This window comes from Canis aureus, chromosome 34 (assembly GCF_053574225.1).
Source record: "Canis aureus isolate CA01 chromosome 34, VMU_Caureus_v.1.0, whole genome shotgun sequence".
In the NCBI taxonomy this organism is placed as follows: domain Eukaryota; kingdom Metazoa; phylum Chordata; class Mammalia; order Carnivora; family Canidae; genus Canis; species Canis aureus.
The window spans coordinates 24,900,950-24,922,596 of record NC_135644.1 but is presented as its reverse complement, the minus strand read 5'-3'; the positions used below and the strand labels follow the sequence as shown (position 1 = coordinate 24,922,596).

Below are 21,647 nucleotides of genomic sequence, written 5' to 3'. Positions count from 1 at the left end.
AGTGAGCAGGACTGTCCAAATGGCCTTGTTCCTTTGAAAGTCAAGCATCTCCTCAAACTGAGTGAATTTTTGGTTAATTTACACATGCTGTTTCACCTTCCCACATGCACATTATAAAGCCTTTTTTTTTTTTTTTTTAAGAGGAATGTTATTTAATAGTGACCAAGTGTTGGAGTGTTTTAACCAAACTCAGATATACATGAGTAACTTCAGTGGAAGCTGTCCATGCATATCTGAAGCAGAATGTGGACTTTTGACTTTAGCCTATTAAACACAAGGAAATTCATAGTTAAAATTCCACTCTTCGCTCCCCAGCCAAGAGGGGAATCGCCCAGGCCACAAAACATGACAGACAAACCTGTCGCAAGGCCCAGTAATCTGCTGGCATTATTGAGTGGGGCTGGCAAGCCTCAGTAAATCAAGGCCTCACCTTCATTTTTCAAAAAGCCAAAATGGGTCGAAGTGTGTGCTTCGGTCCTTACAGTGGAGGGGGGGGTTGCAGGAGGGCAGTGTGCACAGTAAACGACAGGTGTCTCCCAGCGGGAGGGCCTTTGGATGCCCCAGGTCTCCATTTGGAAGGTCATCACGGAAAAATGGTTGGAGCCACGTGGCCTTCTTCTTCTGTGCAGGGGAAGAGAAAGGAAACCCCGTTTGGAGGTCACGGTCCGGCCCAGGCGGCCGCCAGCCCCGGCTCCGCAGTGTGGTTCGGCGGCGGGTCCCGGCCGCAGAAGGGCCCCTGGAAACCCAGCAGGTCCTGAATGACCAAGTTAACAAAACCCAGAGAGAGGCCCATCTCCCCGGATCCCGGATCCCAGTAACCGCTGATGGGACCATATTTAATGGACGTTAAGAACCAAACAACAAATCACCAATATTTATTTCACAAAGATCGCCTCTGAATGCGGAGAGCAGAAGGGATGTCTTGCTAAGGTCACTCAATGACTCCGTAGAGATCATGGCAAAGAGGGCTGGATTTCTCAGGCCTTCAGATAATTTCCTCGAGAGGCTTCTATAGGGGGATGAAACTGCTTCAGTGCGTCCTTGGGTGCTGAGAAGGTGATTTGGGTTCACCCGGCTTTAGGAGGCTTTAGAAGACCAGCTGGAGGGACACCTGGGTGGCTCCTGCCTCTGGCTCAGGGCCTGATCCTAGGTCTGGGGATCGAGTCCCGCGTCGGGCTCTGCCTAGGTCTCTGCCTCTCTCTGTGTCTCTCATGAATAAATAAATAAAATCTTTAAAAAAAAAAAAAAGGAGAAAAACTGGAAGCAGCAGGATGGGTTTGTAGAGATGTAGACAGACAAGTGAACGCCTCTCCAGGTCGCTCGTTTTGTAGCTAGATTTTGATTTTAATCAGTGAGGAATCCTGAAAAACAGTAACAGAAAACAGCTTGGAGGGCAGCCCGGGTGGCCCAGCAGTTTAGCACCGCCTTTGGCACAGGCCTGATCCTGGGGCCCCGGGATCGAGTCTCACGTTGGGCTCCCTGCTTGGAGCCTGCTTCACCTCTGCCTGTGTCTCTCTATGTCTCTCATGAATAAATAAATAAGATCTTTAAATAAAAAAGTAAAAAAAAAAAAGGAAGACAGCTTGGAAGTGGCTTTGATTTCACCCTCTCACCGTGGTGTGCAGCTTCACTGCCTGTCGCCCCAAGGCCGCCAACACCTGCACGTCCTGCCGAGCTCTGCCCGGAGCCCAGTCCTGGTTTTGCTGGACGCGTTTAGAGAGGAGACTGCTGAGCGGATGCCGGCGGCTTCCCCCTCTCTCCTGTTCTTGGGGATGCACCAGAGTGTTTTCCGAACCCCCCAAACAGTACGCCCTGTGATGAGGCTGGTTCCCAAGGCCCACACCCGCTGGGACTCTCCGGGGTCCACTAAGGTGCAAGCAGCTGGAGCCAGTGGCGCTGGGAAGGGAGCTGGGAGGCCTCACCCTCATCCTGCCTGTTGTTTTTGGAAGGATTTCACTTAGGGTTTTACTACTGGGTGGTCCCTGGGGCCTCCCACTATATCCCAGATATTTCCCAAACTCTCTGAAAGGTAGTGGCTCAGCCAAAGGAGCTACCGCCCCAGCTCATGTGGAAAGTTGTAGGCACTGGCTGTCCCTCTGTCACACATTCTTTCATGTTTCCCCCCCTTTGTTTTCTTTAAAATGGTTCCAACAAAATAGAATTGTGAATCTGAGGTTCTCAGATTCTGGAAACAGTCATGTGTTTTTGTTTACGTGTTTTGTTTTCTGGCCCCTTATGCTTAGTGGTCTCCAAGCTGTCGGATGGTTCACCACAATCAATCAAAGATTTTAAGCAGAGTCTCCCAATACTTGTTATTTTTTTTTAAAGATTTTATTTATTTATTCATGAGCAACAGAGAGAGAGAGACAGAGAGGCAGAGACACAGGCAGGGGGAGAAGCAGGCTCCATGCAGGGAGCCCGACGTGGGCTTCCATCCTGGGTCTCCAGGATCACGCCCCGGGCTGCAGGCGGCACCAAACTGCTGCGCCACCGGGGCTGCCCCCAATACTTGTTATTTATTCATAAATATACATATACGGTTGAACTCATATGTTAGTGCAAAACCCACAGAGAGAACATTTTAAAAGATGAAAGAACATTAAGCTCTTTATTTTCTCCCGGGTACAAAAAATAACCAAATGACCTTTTTGCTCTTACTATGCTCTTAGTGTCATATGCTCATTTTATATTTACATGTGACTGAGCTGGACATGCTCCACTTGAAAAGCTTGCTTCACCACTTTGGGATAAGGATTCAGAAGTCTGATTCGAAGTGCAGTCTATTTTAATACTTGGTTTTGGTGACTATCGTGGCTCAAAACAATGCTGCAAAGATAATGCGAGAAGCACATTGTCGTCTATAGTTACTCCATCATGACTCAGGTTATCAGCCACAACCACCAGCCAATGAAAGTTGTTTTTTTAAAAGATTTTATTTATCTATTCATGAGAGACACACAGAGAGGCAGAGACACAGGCAGAGGGAGGAGAAGCAGGCTCCATGCAGGGAGCCCGATACGGGATTCGATCCCAGGACCCCAGGATCATGACCTGAGCCAAAAGCAAGACGCTCAACCGCTAAGCCCCCCAGCTGCCCCTGTTGAAAGTTTACTAATAAATTTCCATCTTCCTTGGCATCAATCAACTGCTCTTATAATCTAATTCAAAGTGCTTCCCGTTGACCAAACCCAGAAAAAGTTTGAAGGCGAGAGAGCATAGCTGATGCACATCTTTATAGACGGATAGATGATAGATTAGCTAGCTAGCTGGATATGCTTGAAGCTCTCTGAAACTACAGATTTGAAAGATTTTTAAATAATTTAGAAAAATCCCACTTCCCAGTTTTAAAAATGCGTTCATACTAGAATTTTTTTTCACAGAGAAAACATTGTTTTCAGAAACAAACATATACGATGGTGGAAACCATTCTAAATTGCCAAGTGTTCTCTCCAAGGCATGAATTTTTCGAAACAGTCACTTTCTTACTCACCGGTACAGAGTCAGCCAGTCAGCATCACCGGTCGCACAGACCCGTGTCTTTCATTTTTGCAAGGCCCCCTGCTGGGTTGCATATTCCAACAGCTTCTTGTCACCATAGGAGTTTCAGAAAAATGGGTTTGTTTTTGTTTTTGCTTTTGTTTTACAAAGTACAGTGGCAGAGGGTCCCTCTCACCTCACCCAGCGACCCTGTGAACTGCTCTGGGGTGTTTCGGGGAGGTAGGATCACATTTTAGGAAGGACTCAGGCAAACTGCGGGGGACACAAGTGGGTGGGTGGAAGTTCCCGCTAGGGACTCCTGGGGTGCCCTCTAACGGGGCAATTGAGGAGAGGGAAACCAGCCGTGAGGGGCAGCAAGAGCAGGGAGCCTTTGCTTCCTTCCCCTGCTCCTGGATCCACACCTGGGAGAGGCCTGCGTTTCTAGGAGAGGGAGCGCGCCTGCACCTGTGATTCCGTAGAGGGACTGGGTAAGTTTGCTCTGAATGCCCCAACACAGTACCGTGGCTGGGGGCCCGAAACAACAGAAATTTATTTTCTCATTCTAGAGGCTAAAAGTCCAAGCTCAGGTGCTGGCAAGCGTTGGTTTCTTCTGGAGCTGCTCTCTTTGGCTTGCAAATGGCTTTCTCCATGTGTCTTTGCGTAGCTTTCCCTTTATGCACAAGTCTGCGTTCAGATTTCCTCTTCTTAGGACCACTGACACCGGTCACATTGGATTAGGGCCCACCCAGTGACCTCATTTTAACTTAATCACCTCCTTAAAACCCCTGTCTCCAAATACAGTCACATGCTGAGGTTCTGGGGACCTGTAATTCAACATATGAATTATGGGGGGGGGACAATTCAACCATGGTGGGGACAGTGCCAATCTGTGGCCCACAGGGGAGGAAGCCGGGGCAATAAGCCTCACCGGATCGTCCCCCCAGCCCCCCAGCTCTCTGCAGCTCTTTGCACTGGCCGAACCCAGAGGAAAGCCAGAGGCCAGGGAGCCTGCTGGGTGCTGCCCCCAAAGTCAGCCTCCTAGGACATTAGAAAGTTAAAAAGAGCAAATTGGAGGAACAAACCAAATATCCAGCTCACAAAGTCACTGTGCTGAGCTTAGAAAACAGAAAGGTCATTGGCCTATAGGGTTATAAATAATTTAACATAGAAGGAAAGAAGTGATGGTCACAGAGGCCAGGGCGTTCAGCTGGGGGGTAGCACCGGAATGCTAGTTTCAGGAACTGCTGATACGGGGCTTGGCTTTGCGGAAACAGTTTGGAAGTCTGCACAGCGCTTGTCCTTGTGAGACTCAGAAGAAGGCATCCGTGGTGGGCGGTCAGAGCAGAGAAGGGTGGCTCGCATGGACCCCGCAGGCCTTTCAACGCGCAGCTTTCGGCAGCTCCCCATTCGCCCTCCACAGCCAGACCCTGTGCGGCCGCCCTTACCCCGGGCTCAGTCCCCTTCTCCCAGACCCCACGGGGACAGCTGGAAGGTCACGTGGATTTGTGTCTGCTGTGGTCTCCAAACTGGCAGTCCCTCTGGTTCCATATGGGAAAAAATCATTAGACTAAGGCAACGTCCCCACCTACCACCGGCTGCTTCGTCGATCAGTCAAGCAACCCCCCCCCCCCCAAGATTTTATTTATTCATGAGAGACACAGAGACACAGGCAGAGGGAGAACCTGATGCGGACTCGATCCCAGGACCCCGGGGTCATGACCGGAACCCAAGGCAGCGGCTCAACCACATGGGGGCCCAGTCAACCCCTTGGCTGGCAGTGGCTGGTTGATCTGAACCTAACTATTGGGGGGATCTCCTCCCTGAAGGGAGCAATTCACGTTCTCTTGGACGATCGTTCCTTGTTGGCACCTCTTGGCAACCCCACTTGAAGAGTTTGGGGTTACTGGCGAACATGAGATTGGAGTATAAGCGCGGACCCATCAGAGGGACAGACGGGTGAGAAGAGCGGGGGGGGGGGGGGGGGGGGCACGCTCACACAGCGGGGGGCCCAGGTGTACGGTTGTTCTGACAAGGTCCCAGCAGGTGGCAGTGTGGGGTCCTCAGGCCTGCGCGGCCGAGGACCGAGAGAAGGGACCTCCTCTGTCCCCAGGTTCCACCAAGCTGCTCTGGGGGCAAGTGGCCGGTGGGGCGCCCTGGGTGTGGGGGCCCTGCTAGGCCCGGCAGTGGGGAGCCACTCTGGGGAGAGGCGAGGACCAGTGAGGACCAGACGCGTCCCAGCTTCCCCTGCCGCGGGGAGGAGGACAGAGGCCCCGCTGAGCTTCAGCCTCCGAGTGGGGCCCAGATGTGCCGCCCTCCGCCCCGCTCTCGAGGTCTGCCCTGGATGAGGGCGGAGGGTCCCAAGAAGAGCTTCCACGTCCCTCCCAGTGGCGGCAGCACTAGGCCGCTCGGGCATCCTCTGGGCTCCAGAGGTCGAGCCCTGAGGGACCACGACGGCTCGGCGCGCTGAGGCCCGGAGCGCGGATGCACTGGGCGGACGGGTGGGCGCCGGGGCCGGGGGCCGGGGGCCGGGGGCTGGCGGGCGCACCTGCGCGGCCCAACGAGGAAGCCCCCGCGGAAGCCCCTAAGCAACGTCCGAGGCCCGGAGCGTCCCCACAGTGCACTGCAGCTCGCTGGGCAAAGCCCGGGTCCTTCTTCTCAGGAGACAGAGAGGCTCTTCTTCAGCATCCACGGCGGGAAGCCCTTGCCCCGCGCTTCCCCTTCCTGGGGAGCCCGGGACCCCCGGCCTGTGGCTCCTCACCCCACTTCTGATCCCGGCCAGGGCTCAACAGCTCTTTGCGTTCCCCGAACTCCAAGGCATTTATCTCCGACTTGAGGATTCGCTCGAGGGTGGGGGGATGGTTGGGCGGGGACAGGAGCGCCGCTGCTCTAGGACCGGCCGGATTGGCCCCGGGGACGGGGCTCCCGGGCGCCCCGGCTTCTGCAGGATGCTGCGTTGGTGGCCCCGGGGATGGCAGCTCGTGTTCCGTGGATTTCCCCGCGAGCACACGGGGAGGCGGAGAGCGGCTTGGGGAGGTGGTGGCAGCCAGCAGCTCACCCCGTCTCCCCTCCCGCACTCGGGCGACCCCCGCCAGCCCCCCTTCCCAAGCCCCTCTTTCCCACTCCCCTTCCTTCTCTTCTCCCCGACGTCCTCTCATGTCTTTGCATCTCCTCGCCGGCTCTTCCCCGTCCACACCGTTCCTGCGCTTCGGATCCCGGGCCAGCCCCCTCCCCCAGCCCCCTGGCGGTGGGTAAGCAGGCTTCGCGGGGCAAATGTATGGCATCGCACAAGGCCCCCTTCTTCTGCGGGAGCCCCTGCCCCGTGTCTGCAGAGCGACGCCTGCCCCTGGCCGTCCGGTCCCTGCGTCCTTCTGGGCAGAGTTGGAGGAGAACCAGCTTCCTCAGCTGGCGCAGCCTGGGCGCGGGGAGCAGGGCTGCGGCTTCGGTACCAAGAGGGTGACCTGTCACCGCTGCCAGGCTGGTCACCCGCGGGGGGACAGGCCGGGAGCCAGGTTGTCTGCCGGCCGAGAATCCCAAATGCAGGAAGGGAAAGTAACCCCCGAGGCGTTGGATTGGAATGTTCATCCCTATTTATGGATAATGTAGAAAACACGATGTAAATGTAGGCACGTGCACACCCGCACCCGCGCGCACGTCCCCTAGCCCCGCCCACGGACACCTTGGAAGCAGTGCACCCCCCACCCCCACCCCGGCCGGCCTCACCTCCTCAGGCCCCTCATTACCACTCTCCACCCAAGGGGACCAGGACCCTTCGGAGAAATGGCAGAAGCCAGAGCTGGGCCCGGGAAGGAACCAGATGAGCGCGGGCCCCTGCCGGTACCAGCGGGCGAGGGAAGGCTCAGAACCTGAGGGACCCAGAGGCGGGCCTGCGGGGCTCCCACTGACCAAGTTAGGGACCCTTTGAGCATCAAAAAGAATAATGGTTGTAACAGATTAGAACCAGTGGACACAGTAGGAAGCCCCGAGGCCACACTCACATAGAGAAGTAAATGAATAAACTCAGTGTTTGAGGAAGCCCAGGGAGGGCAGTACCGGGTTCCAGGCCGTTGCCCCACCGAGCGCTCACGGACGGCCACGGCGGCCAGAAAGCCCCTGGTGGAGCCACCCGGGGAGTGACACCGGTAACGGGGCAAACGGAAACCGAGCACCCCCCGAGGGGCGCAGCGAGGGGCACACGGCTTCGCTTTGGAGATGGTCCTGCCAAAGGGGCAAGACCCGTGGAACCCTCGGACAGCCTCGAGCCTGAGGCGCCCCCGCACAGGACCTGGCCCCCAAGCAGGGGCACACGGGGCCAGGGTGGAGCGAGTCCAACAGAAACTGAGGAGCTAAGTCAGGCCGAAGGAGACTGAACGCACGAGCGTTAAATGCATGATTTTGAGCTGGATCTTTTGATTACAGGGACAGGACTAGGGCCGCTGGTGTTGGCTTAGCCTTGTCCTCCTTAGTTTTGCGGTCGGGTCCGTCCCGGGGAGAATGCCCTGGTTTGCCGGGCCACGCGGTGTGCGTCCCTAACCTGCTCTCCGAAGACCCAGGCTACAGCTTCTTTGTAGTGCACTTGCCACTTCTGTGTTTCGAAGTTAAAAAAAAAAATTACTAAATAAGTGGCACAATCCTTTTGGGGAAAAAGGGAAAGATAGGGGAACATAAGATTCCCATTAAGTGAGGAGGAAACATGAAAAATGTTGTGTTTACGGTGGGCCCTGGCGGACTGTGCCTCAACATCCCTGGGGTGGCCTACGCTCTCCTCCTTGGCAATCGGGGACCTTCTGGCAGAAAAACGGAGAAGCGGAGAAGCGTTACTACTTCTGAGAGCCCTTGGAAGGCTGCAGGGTTAGGTATGGGAAGCACCAGGATTCTCGTCCGCAGCCACAGGCCTTGCCTGAGGCCGAGCGCGGCCCGCGGCTCGACCCCAGGCCGCAGGCAGAAGGGCCGCCCCGCGGGTGGTGGGCAGCGGCGGCCGACTGTGGAGGGGAAGGAGCATCTGCGGTGCCCCGGCTGCTGCAGGACGCCCTGAGCTTCTGCGTCGGCCGAGCGGGCCCGGTGGCAGGGATGCACACGCCAGGACATCTGGGAAGACACTTAACTGAGAAGCTTTACCACAAGCCTTCCAGGGCCACTTTCACGGACCGGTGCTTTGGTGCCGTGTCCTTGGCTTTCACGGAGGGGCCCTACCTGCAACCACCTTGGGGACGCGTCACCGTTTTGGCAGAGGAAGAGGGTGGACACCGCCCAGGGCCTCCTGTGGGGGTCTCCAAACAATGCTAATAATACCGTCTTTTTTCAGAGGATTTGTCAACACACTGACAAGTGTTACAGGTGTGTGTACCGTTTTCCCTTTTCACCTCGGCTGCTAGGAAACTCAAAATGGAGCTTCGACTACCTATAGTAGTTGGTGGAGGCCTTTTGGCTTTGCAGGGTTACCTTCTGTGCTCTCCTTCTCTCTTCACTGTTAACCTCCCAAGCCCTGGTTTTAAATGTTTTGTTGTATCTCCTATAAATTGCTTCCAAGTTTTGTAAATGAAAAGTTTATAAACCAAATAAAAAGGATCACTGGAAGAGCAAGAGTTGAGGGAAACAGAACCTCTTCCCTCTAAGACAGAACTAAAACATTGGGGAAAAAACTATAAAGCAAGAATGAAAGATGTTCCTTCAGTATTTCTCAAGTAGGAAGCTAAGAGGCAAGAGGGCCAGGAACAATGTTCCTGCTGTCAGGCATGGGTCAAAGCACAGTGTGTGACAGTGCGGATTTAATGGGATTCCTGCGGAGACTTTTGAGGAGAAAGTCATAAATATACGAGTTCTCAAGATTTAGTCGGGGGGTCGGGGTGGGGGGCTGTTCAGAAAACTAGGCAGGCAAATCCACAATCTGGCACGTGCAGAACATGTGACAGAGGGTAGACAGGCCGCGTGACGCTATTTATTTACTAAAAGATTTTATTAATTTATTCATGAGAGACACAGAGAGAGGGAGAAGCAGGCTCCATGCAGGGAGCCCGATGTGGGACTCGATCCCAGGTCTCCAGGATCAGGCCCTGAACTAAATGCGGAGCTAAACCGCTGGGCCACCGGGGCTGCCCACGCATGATGCTATTTAAAAAGTACCCTAAAAAATAAATAAATAAATAAAATAAAAAGTACCCTGCGTGGGGATCCCCAGGTGGCCCAGCGGCTTAGTGCCACCCTCAGCCCGGGGTGTGATCCTGGGGTATTAGGATCGAGGCCCAAGTCGGCACCCTGCATGGAGCCTGCTTCTCCCTGTGCCTGTGTCTCTGCCTCTCTCTCTCATGGATAAATAAAATCTTAAAAAAAAAAAAAGACTGTATAATATTCCATGTTTTTATTGCAATTATTGTGACCAAAAAAAAAAAAAAATCAACATTTCAATTAGCTACAAGCTTTTAGAGCTGCGGTGTGTCTGAGAAGTCAACCTGGAAACCATTTCACCTGTAGGTATTCGGATAGGACCAACAGGGGAGATAGGGGAGGCCCGGCTACTCCCGGGGCTCTAGGCTTTGCCCCCGGGCACCTGTGGGGCATCTGGAGGCTGAGCTGAAGGCGGGCACCTAGAGCCCAAGGAGCGCTGACCCACAGAATCACGGAGCCAGCACTTTTCCACACCTGAAGAATGACCGACTTGTCGCATTTTTTTAAAAGATTTTGTTTTACAGGTGGACACACATTAAAAGGCCTTTATTTGGGTGTGTGTGTACAGTTCTGTGAATTTTAGCACATTAATTTCTGTGACCACCACAATCAGGATATAGAAGAGCTTCAAGGCCCCTTGTGCTCCCCTTATGGTCACTGTCCCGTCCTCCCGAGTCCGCAGTCCTCGCTCCTGCCCCGTCCACACACTCTGTCTTTTCAGGAGTGGGAATGACTGGCCTAGGCCGCCGCACGTCGGGGGCACAGCCAGGGCTGACGCCAAGAAATCGCACGGCTGCAACCGGACCCTTTCAGCCAGTGTGACAGCTGGTGCCAACAGACCCGGGGAGCCCGTGAGGTGGGAAGGGCCTCGTCACTGGGGGTGCAAGCGGGGAGCGTGGGGTCGGGGGCCCTGGGCGGCAGGAGGTCCCCGCCGTCCCCTTATGACCCGCAGCTCCTGCAAACGAGCAATGCAACAGCGCAGATCAAGGCTCAGCCTCGCAGTCACGTCGAACATGAAACGAAGAGGAGCTTTCACGCTTGCTCTTAATCCAGAGCCGCCTGTTTGCAATTCCGAGCAGCCGGGGACCTGCCCCGCTTTCCCGCTGCCCCGCGGAGGAGTCACGGCGTCCGGCCGGCGCCCCCCCCCCCGCGTGGAGCCGCTGGCGCGGGGGCACGGTGGGCGGCCCGGGAGGAGCTGCAGGGCGCGGGCACCGGGGGCGGCCCGGAGGAGCTGCAGGGCGCGGGCACCGTGGGCGGCCCGGGAGGAGCTGCAGGGCGCGGGCACCGTGGGCGGCCCGGGAGGAGCTGCAGGGCGCGGGCACCGGGGGCGGCCCGGAGGAGCTGCAGGGCGCGGGCACCGGGGGCGGCCCGGAGGAGCTGCAGGGCGCGGGCACCGGGGGCGGCCCGGGAGGAGCTGCAGGGCGCGGGCACCGTGCTGGTGGGGCGGGCGCGGGCTCCGCGCTGCTTGTCTCATCGCGCTGCCATTTGAGGGCACAAAGTGCGCAGCCTTTCTTGGGCAGGGGCTGGGGGTGCCAGTGCCAAGCCCCCCAAGGCGGCGGGACCCCTCGGCTCCTCCAGAGGAAGGGAGCTGTCGGCCACACCCGAGCCGGCTTGGAGCCCCGCAGGCTGGCAGGCGCCGCCCTCCTACCGCCTACCATCCGTGTTTGTGGACCCGCAGGTGGAACGCGGCCGTGGGCCCCCTGGCGTGGCCGCCAGCCTCCGCCCGCCTCCCGCCAACCTCCGCCCAGCCTCCGCCGGCCTCCGCCCAGCCTCCACCAGCCTCCACCCAGCCTCTGCCCGGCCAGCCTCCGCCAGCCTCTGCCCAGCCTCTGCCCAGCCTCCACCCAGCCCCCGCCCGCCTCCACCAGCCTCCACCCAGCCTGTGCAGCGGGGCCCGTGCTCGCCAGCCGCCAGGGCGTCGGCCCCCCCCCCCCCCCCCCCGCGGTCCTCGGCGGCAGGTGCTCTCGGGTGTGACCCGGCACGTGAAGGCCGCGGCTGTCCCCGGCCTCAGCTGCCTGCGGCGAGGAGCGTCTCTAAGCTGCCCGGCGGCCGCCACCCAGCGCCACCCAGCTCCGGTGCGGGCGAGGCCACCCCCTGCCGACACCCTCCTCCCTGGAGGCCGCGTCCTCGGCAGGGGGCCTGGTTCCTTCCGGGCCGCAGCCCCGCCCCGTGTACAGGGTCAGCAGCGCCCCCCCCCACCCCTCCGCATCGCGACGGGGCCACCGGGTGGCCGAGGAGCCTCAGGACGCGGGAACCCTCAATCCTGCGGGGCAGGAGGCCACGGCGTCCAGGCCCGGCCGAGGCCCCCCAGTGCTCGAGCCCGCGCTTGCTTGACGCCGCGCGGGTCCTTCCCACAGTCGGAGGAGCCTGGCTCTCTGGCTTTCCAGAACAGACCAGCGGTGGGCTTTGGCCAAGATGAGATGCGGGCAGCTGATGGTCCTTGACGTCCCTGCTGCCTATACATGGCCTTGACCAAAAAAAGGAGGTGGGAAGGTTTTTCCAAATCTTTTCAAGGAAATGTATTTTGAGTACAGGGTGAATCTGAACTGATTTTCAAGTCACTTTCAAACCCGCTGACTGGGCTGAAGAAAGAGATCAGAAATGAAATGCATGAAATTCTGATATACATTTAACCTACTTAAAAAAAAAAAAAAGATGACAGGAAAAATAAAATTTCAGATGTTTTTTATTCAAAGGTTTTCAAAAGAAATAAAACAGAAAAAGCTAACAATCTGATCAAATGTACAGTTCAAAAATGTCTTTTGGCGTTTAACAACAAGTCCTAGGAAGGAAACTACAGAGTTTATCTTGAACCGGACAAATAAGTTACCACTGGCAAGTTTGTGGCACTAGTAAAACAAAAATAAAAAATTAACTCTCTTGATCATATAGATATCTCTATGAAAATCTTTTTTTTCAATCTGTACAAAAGGTCTTTCTTCATAAATTAATTTTTTTATAATTTAATGGCTGTCTACTATGTGATGTTTAACTGATTTTTTTTTTTTTTTGTATGTACAGAGGTTATGTTTCCCAAATCTTACCCAGACGAGTATGGCACTTAGTTCAGACATATCTAGCAGCAGATTTCCCCTCCCTTCTAACCGAGCTATCAAATTTCTGTCTTAACTAATGCAAAAATATCAAGTAGTGAGAGACCCAGGTTTATAAATGTACTAGGTACAAGGAGGGTGCTGCGTTCAGTCTGGACTTTCACAAAGCAGTTAATATTCCAGGGAGCATAGAACCAATAATACCACAACTTTAAAAAAGGAAACAAAAACAAAAACAAAACACATTTCTCTTATGACTATGTAATTTTTCACTAGAATCTACACTTCTCAGAGCAGCAAGGACTTTTGAAACTATGAAATGTCACTGACATCTATAATCAAATACAAGCATAAAATTTAAGAACTAAAAAATACTCGAAAGAAATAACTGCTTAGCCCTAGCTCCTGAGCTAGGAGGATTTGGTCTGTGGAAACAGGGAGGGCCAGCAACCTGTCCCAGCACAAAAGAAAACAGACTCTGAGGTAGATAACTGATCACACACAGTTGACCAGACAAGTACACAGTTTTGGAAGACAACTTAATTTACCATTGCTTTTCAAACGTATGCAATTGTCTTAATAAAAGAGCTTTAATAACAGTGAATTATCTTATATGTACTAAAGTAGAAATAACTGTGTATTTATGAATCAGGAATTTCATAGTTTCAAAATTGGTTTCTCTTTACACTTAACACTTGTAGTGATGATGTAAAGTGTGGCACTGCTTGGATCCAAATCTTCCTTCATGCTTTTTTGTTTGTTTGTGTGTGTCCATACATCAATTAAAATGATAAAACCTAAATGCAAAGGTACAAAAAAAGGCACATTCTCCTAACCGCAAACTGGTCCGGCAAAAATAAAGAGCACAGAAGATAGGATGCTGAGACAAGGTGGAGCTACTGGTTACTGGCTCTTCGGTCTTTGGTGAAGTTACCTTTAAAAGTGCCAAGGAATTTTTATTTCTCAAATTTATGTAATAGAGAGAGCTAGTAGCCAATCGTTTCGCTTCTATTCATATCTCAGCTTATGTTTGAAGATAAAATCCTTACTTTTAGCTTTTGCCATTTAGTTGCAATAGCAACGTTTTTCCATTTGCCAGATCTCAGGCATAATTCTCATTCTAAAGCACTATCATTAGTATAAAGGAAGGACAAAACATTCGGTGACTCCCCGCCCCCGCCCCCCGCCCCCAGCCCCAACGCTACCTACACTAAATCTAGAACATCGAGTTAGTTTTTTTTTTTCCTGAAAAAAGGCAAAAAAGACTTTACATTGCATCATACAGCAGATATCCTAAATCAGTCAAACTATCAGAGGAAACTGTTGGCGTACAGCCTTACAAACAATTTACCCTATTAAAAGTTCCCCAGTCAGAAAATGTGTTTCACACAAAACATTTTTCCCTTCTTGCATTTCACTACCTTACACATTATGTGAAAAATCATTAAAAACACCTACTACATATTTAAAAAAGCCAAAATTTCAGCAACTTTTATTGACTACCTTTTAAAAGCCCTATGCTGCTGTTTTTACAAGGCATAATAGACCAGCTCATTTGGTCAAAGCGTTCTACATCATTAGTTTGAACTAACTTTTACTGAAACAGCTACAGCATCAAAGGAGTTAAGGCAAATTGGAATTCATAGAAAAGGAGAAGACACTTCACACTACGTTGAAAGAAAAACGGGAGAGCTAAGAAGAGAGACGCGGAGGGCAACACTGAGTACAGCGACACTCACACTGCAAGCACAGAACACCATGGGGGACGTCGGACTACTTAAACGTCAGAGCCCATTTCATACAGCTGAAGAAAACGCAAATTAAACACAAAATGGACAAAACCACAAAAATCCGGTCATGCACTTGGATAAGTCTTCATGGTCTTTGTGCATACCCAGAAAATTGAAGTTTTCTTTTTCTTTTCTTTTTTTCTTACTTTTTTTTTCTTTTTTCCTTTTTTTTTTTTTTTTTTTGCATCATAATATTTGATAAAAATCTTGTTTTGTTTTTGTTTTTTGTTTTTTTGTTTTTTTTTTACTAAAATAAACCTGTTCGGGGGGAACAGCTACTAGATGAATTTAAGGGTTTTATGCACCTTATAGAACTTATAGCAAAAATAGTTTTAGTTGATTTCATTATAAATAACGTTTTCAAGAACCTGTGCAAAACTGTCAATAATTTCCTAAAGCACAATTGATCAGAAAAATCCATGATTGTTCAGCCTTCACACCCTTCTTCATGTAAGAACACCCTTCTGTACATCTGGAAGAGAAAAATGAAAGATAAATGCTTTTGTACATTTGGTATAATACAGCACAGAATTTTGTGACCTCTTACTTGTTTTAAAGGTAATACATGCTTGAGAAAGGCAAGGTGGTGCTCCTCACTGGTGGTAAACCAATAAATGTTGGAACTGAGGGCAGTTTTTATGCCTTGACTCCACCTTTCGAACCTGGGACCCGCAGCATACTTTTACCTGAGCACCAGAACTCTCCATCTAAGGATACTGACATTAAATTCATAGTCAAGATATTGCTATACTCCTGTAATACTAGATGGAGCAAAATCTTATGCTCTATTTCCTTCAGCTTGTGAGTATTAAAAGCAATATAAATTTGGATACATGTATTGCAGGACAAATTTGATACCTGGTGTCCTGATAATGTTACAGGTTTTTAGGGTTGGAGGGGTAAGGAGGATGAGAAAGCAGACATACACTTGACTTCAATACAATAAGGCACTGTTCGTTTGGGACAATTTGCAAATCCACAAAATCACGGATTTTAACATTTCAATAATACTGGATTCCTTGGCCATGATTCAGGTGGTGTGACCAAATCTTAGCTATTCTAAGTACCATTATGATAAAAGAATCCTAGACGTTCCTTGACGTGAGCCCTACAGTTACAAAGATGTTTCCCTCATACCTCACAGTTACTTATTAGGTTGAAAGGTATATGGTGAATGGTCATTAGACGTCTCGACAGCCACCTGCTGCTGACCACTTGCTTCCTACAACAAAGCAGAGCAGATGAGACATGAGCAATGAAATCCAAACTCTGCTCCTCCTGTCTGAGTTTCACATCTTAAAAAACAAGCACTCGTTAAAAGTGATTTTCTTAGTATTATGCAGGGTTTTCAAGGTTAATTATTTCCCTAAGGAGTTAAGATGTCTTACAAACCCAAAGAACCTCCTACCCCAACTTTTATGAGTTGTTTTTTCATGTCAAGCTATGATTTATCAAACAAATATCTTATCCCTTGGAGCCAGATGTGACTTGGAATTCACTATTTTCGGTTTTTAGAACCTGAAAAATGGTAGGCATATGCGGTCTACTATAGAACATATCCAGGGCAGCCTAGGGCTAAACCTGATCACCAAACACATGACCAGGTCTACACAGAAAGATAGAAATATGCACAGCAAGTGGGCTAAGATTTTTGTCTTGTATCAGTTCAGATACTACTAAGGCAGTTATAAAGAGAGTTTTTATTTTCAGATTTTATTGTGTGTTCAGAATTGCAAATAAGGGAATATATGTTCTGGCAACTGTGGCTGTCAATAAATACACAAATTCAATTAGCAGAAAACAAAACACAACAAGAATGCCCCAAATAATCCAACCACAGTCCTAGGGCTATTTCTGCAATTGGAACCTATGGGATCTGCTTAGTGGGTAGGATTGATTGGGATGATAAATTCCTTGGAATTTTAAGGGTACTTTGCAGAAAATGCTATGCTTTCTGTCCAATCCTTTAAAAAATCTTTTTAAAAATTTAAATTCAATTTAGTTGACATATAATGTATTGTAAGATATAATGTATTATTATTAACATATAATATATAATTCAAATTAGCTAACATATAATGTTTTAGGGTAGAATTTAGTGATTCATCAGTTGCATATACACCCGGTGCTCATTACATCAAGTGCCCTCCTTAATGCCCATCACCCAGGTACCCTATCCTCCCACCACCTCCCCTCCAGCAACCCTCAGTTTGTTTCCCATAGTTGAGGAGTCTCTCATAGTTTGTCTCCCTCTCGGTTTTTACTTTTCCTTCCCTTTCCTTATGTTCGTTTGCTTTTGTTTCTTAAATTCCACATATTAGTGAGATCATATGGTATTTGTCTCTCTCTGCTTTCTGTCCAAATGTAACACAAATAGTAGTCTTCTTCTACTATCATTATTATATTTTTATCTTCCATAACAAGCACTAAAAGTTACTTAGCTATCCTAACAGCCTCTATTAAAAAAGGCGTGGTTTGCTTCTCATCCCTGTTACAATTCTGAAACATTGGTGTTTTTTTTTTTTTTCCAACTATCTTCGTGATAACTGATTTCTTCTTGTAGTTATTATTATTAACATAACCTTTGGTACTAGGATTGCAAACTCCGGCTCTATCTTAGTTTGCCTGTAAGTATCCCTTTGCAGGAGATAAGATAGATTCTTGAAAGGTTTGAAATGTGCTACAAGCTTGGAAAACAGTTCTGGGAGTTTTGGGGGTTATGGCCTGGATATTGCTACACTAATCTGTATGTGAAGAATTACATTTCATAGTTGAAAATAACCCTAGCTATATATGCCTTCTAAACTCAATTCTTTATGCAAATATTTGACTTCTGATTGATTTTTCTTTGAGTTCTACCTAATTTACCCATTTCTTAAACTACTCATTGCCAGATTGGCCATCAGATGGTCTGTACCAACCTCAACGGGAACTGCCGTTGTCTGTACATGTGTGTACTGCGGCAAATAAGCTCCTTGCATAGCTGATGTCGCAGGCATGTACTGAAAAGAAGAATATGGTCAGGATGGGAAATGATAAGCCACGCAAAATTCTGAGTGCCTGGAGAATTTTGAGATGGGATGTCAAGTATTTGGAAATCTCAAAGAAGAAGTTTAAACAAGCTACCTCAAAGCTTAGTAAGTATGCCATATGGAAAGCAAAGTGAATATTTCCACTTTTCGAAGTTGTCCAAACTAACTCCCAACTTTCTTTGGATTTCCTAACAAATACATTCGTGAAGATCACTAAGGCTTCTCATTCTCAATAACTCAGTATCACTAAAATGTGCTATTTTAGAAGGTCTTCTCTCAAAGGACCTCATTTTTTTCCAGCAGCCCCCTGAATTAGTATCTAGAATTATCTCCATAGGTGGAGACCCAAGGAGTAAATGACTTGCTAGATCTTTACTAGATCACGGCTGAAAAGGAAATGGACCCTTGCTTTCCTGATGCGGATAGTCATACTTTTCCAAAGGCAACCAGGCTTTCTTACTGATCTCACTGGATGTGTGTGGACCTGATTGAGCCTTCACAGGAAGCTGCTGCTGGTTTTGAATGTAAGGGAGGAAAACATACTTCCCTTTGTTCTTTTCAGCCACCATCGATATGGTCTGCAATAAAAGCCTCCGGCCATCTTACCATCTAAATGTTATGTTGATAAATATCAACCCTGGAAGTTCATCCAGTACAGGCTCAACCTCAAAACCCAACCCAAGTCTCCTGGACTTTGGAGAAGTCAGTCAATCCTAAGACTGTGACACAGTGCCCCCAAATTCCATAAAAGAAGTGAGGAAAAAATTCCCTGCCTTTACCACCACATATCACTTTCATCTTTTGCTTCATGACACCAGGTCTGTAGTGTGAATGAATGGCATTAGAGATTAGGGCAAGGTGTGCTCGTATGTGGTTGCCAAATTCTGGTAAAGAAGAGATACCCAAAGGATAGACATTTAGGTCATCAATTAATCATGTGGAAGGCAAAGTAAGGGGTGAGAGGGGCTCGGACATAATCTCTGACATCACAGAGCCTGTAACTGAGAGGGAAGACAAAGGCTGCATTAATTTACCCTCCTCTGTTTGCTGAGACACATGATATTAATTTGCCACCTACTGTTCCGGTGCTGCCTAGTGACAGATGACTCATCTGCTGGGCCAGAGGGCTGATCATAGATGCAGGCTGTAGTGACATGGTGTGCTCCATGGAGGGAGTTAACACGGCCCCCTAGGGAGTTGGGAGACAAGCGCAGAGTAAGATAAACTCAAGAAGGGAGTTAAGATTGTGTCATTCCTTTTGCAAAGGAAATGCCTTAGTTTGTTGAGAAATGTGAAACCAAAATAACCTCCTCTCAAACTTGCTTATGGTATCATAAACAATTTCCTAAAAACCTTCTAGATAATACTTCTTAAAACTTTTAAAAGAACATTCATTTCACCAAAATCACTGCATTAAACATCCTGCCTTTCCTTTCACTCCAGTGTAAAGCAAGCTAGTCCAGCAGGCGGAGCTGTAGTAGGAAACACTATTTCCAGCTAGCTGGAGTTGCAGAAATGCTTTCTTAATTTTCAATTTTTTTTAAAAGATTTTATTTACTTATTTGACAGAGAGAAAGAGAGAGAGAGAGCACAAGCGCAAGCACAAGCAGGGAGAAAGGGAGAAGCAACCTCCATCCCAGGACCCTGGGATCATGACCTGAGCCGAATGCAGACACTCAACCAACTAAGCCACCCAGGCGCCCCAGCTTTCTTAATTTTTAAAAAAATAAATGACAGTTGATATTTCATGCAGCCACAAAACAATAGGCCATACTGAGTATTTATAAATACAATATCTTGTTTAAAAGTGTTCTGTACAAGATAATCATTTGATTCAAGATCAAGCTGTCAGGATCAAGATCACATTCTTCATCCACTGTTTCTCAGAACTTTCAGCTATAATTTTGTGCCAAGAAAGGGAAGGAGATTCAGATATGATTAATAATCCAATTTCAGATTCTTTGATTTCACTGAAAAAAATTCTGGTCATTTAAAACAAAATTAAAATGGGGGGGGGCAGGGAATGGACCCCCCCCCCAAAAAAAATCACCCACAACCCATCCTCTTCCTAATACGTGGCTGTTAGCACCGTCGGGGTACTACTGCCCAGATTCTAGCCTTGGCATGTTTGCAGAGTTGCAACCAGGGTACATAAACAGTTTCATATTCTGGGTTTTTGCTTTGAACTTAACATTCTACTATAAATATTTACCTAACTTAGTGCATAGCCATCATCATCATCATTTTTAATGACTGCATAATGGTACATTCACTGTCTTAAACTGAAATTTAATCCTATTTCTGAATTTTTGCATTTTCTCTAATTTATCCTATATAATATTCTTATGGATCATATCATTCCTCTCACTTTTGCAATCACCCAATTCCATTAGAGTGCAATTATTCTGACACATCCTACCAATATTAATGTTTTTGGCATGACTGCAGCCGGTATCTCCCTTCAGTCCACTGTTACTGACAACCAGAACACAACTGAGGGCAGAGACTGGTGTGCAGGCACTTGAATTCTGCAGGCAGTCTCAGCTGGGTGGGGAAAAGGATCAAGCCCTCAGATGGGAACCTCTTGCACACACTACCACTGTCTCCTCGAAGATGTTAAGCTGGGACATGTACCGGCTTTGTCTCTAAAAGTTGCCCAAAAAAGACAGATGTGTGTCAGAAACTGTTTGTTGTTAATGCATTTCATAGAAAATTTCTTCTTTTTAAATTTTTAGCGTGCATCATCAAGAAGTGTGTGGTAACATGGACATGATTCAGAAGCCCAGAATATGCTGAAGGAATTTCCTGCTTCTTTTTTCATTCATCTGTAGGAGCTACTGTTCAAGATTATGCGTGTAGAGACAAATGTGTGGCAATGCTTATACAGACAGATAGAGACACACACACACACACACACACGTCATCAGAGAGCTCGTCCCCCGTGTTATCAACTAAGCATGTTTTATCTGCTGTGTCAAATCATCTCAGCAACTTCCTGATTAGAACGTGTCCCTAGAGCACTGTTTCATATATAAAGTCTTCTATTACATGGTGTCCTCTTTAGGAGCTGCCCCAAGAGAAATTCCTGCCTTATCTTAAGGCCAACAATGGTGTGATCTGTTTTTCTCTTATTAAGTACTATGAACTGTTTTGCATATTAGAATTCCCATTTTGCCTTAGTTACTAGAAATTTAGGGTCAAATGTGTGGCTTTCTCATGCTAGTCACGTAGGTTACTGTGTTGGGCACTGTTAGCTTTTTATGTGATTTTGTTCTCCACCTTTATTTTCAACTTTTAAAAATGTATGCTTTAGCAAACTGGATCTTACGTATCTTCAAAATAAAACATTAAATACACTATTACTGTGAAGTGTAACTCAATTAAAAAATGTAATATGTACATTAAGAATGACAAATGCTCAAGTCACTAAAGAAATCACATTCACCTAAGCAAAACATTACTGCTTTAGTATTTATAATTACTACAGAGAGGTTAAATAACACTGGTAAAAATCTCTAGCTCACTTTTGAACATTTTATATTTGCATTAAATGGAATGAATACATAAAAAATGTGAGCTGTTTTATACCAGCTGCTAAAAATAGACCAATTTAAAACTTGAAATTTTAAAAATTCAATTGTGTGGCATTCTACAGAACTGGTATGGAGAAGAAGATAGTACCCTGCTTCAAATATATTTTAAGTTCTTATATTGCAAACTTGATTTAATGTCAACTATCAATTTGTTTGAAGGCAAGTGTGGGAGGAGGTTTTATAATGAATTTGTACATTCTCACACTCCATGCTTAAAACTTCCCAAATCCCAGACTGTCTTTGACAAAAGGCTTTAACCCAGAGGATGTGGTCTTCTAAATGTATACACAGCTCAGTTGCAAACCATTAAGCCATTAAAATGCTGAAAAACTTACGGGGTGCTGTAGGATATACGGTTGAGGTTGCATCCAAGAAGGACTTTGCACCTGGAAAAAGGAGGATTTTGAAAGAAAAATTGATTTCTATTGGAATGCTACCTATTTCTCTAGAGCTCTTTTAATCATGTTAAAATCTACAGAAGGAAAATAAGGAAGCAATACTATCAATGATTAAAGAGATTAAGGCAGTTAGAGTTCTTGG

General features: G+C 48.4%; 1 protein-coding gene across 9 annotated transcripts in view; it reads right to left on the bottom strand.

Annotated features, from left to right (window-relative positions):
• Positions 1-12,307: 12,307 nt before the first annotated feature.
• Positions 12,308-21,647, bottom strand: part of RBMS1 (RNA binding motif single stranded interacting protein 1) — a 213,331-nt gene continuing 203,991 nt past the window's right edge. For all 9 annotated transcript variants that reach the window (XM_077883262.1, XM_077883263.1, XM_077883264.1 and 6 more), the window contains 5 exons: positions 21,443-21,493; positions 18,593-18,703; positions 17,404-17,484; positions 15,620-15,704; positions 12,308-14,954 (listed from right to left, as the gene is read on the bottom strand). In XM_077883262.1, the coding sequence (XP_077739388.1) occupies positions 15,627-15,704; positions 17,404-17,484; positions 18,593-18,703; positions 21,443-21,493 (321 nt within the window). In that variant the 3' untranslated portion in view covers positions 12,308-14,954; positions 15,620-15,626. The remainder of the gene's footprint in view (positions 14,955-15,619; positions 15,705-17,403; positions 17,485-18,592; positions 18,704-21,442; positions 21,494-21,647) is intronic.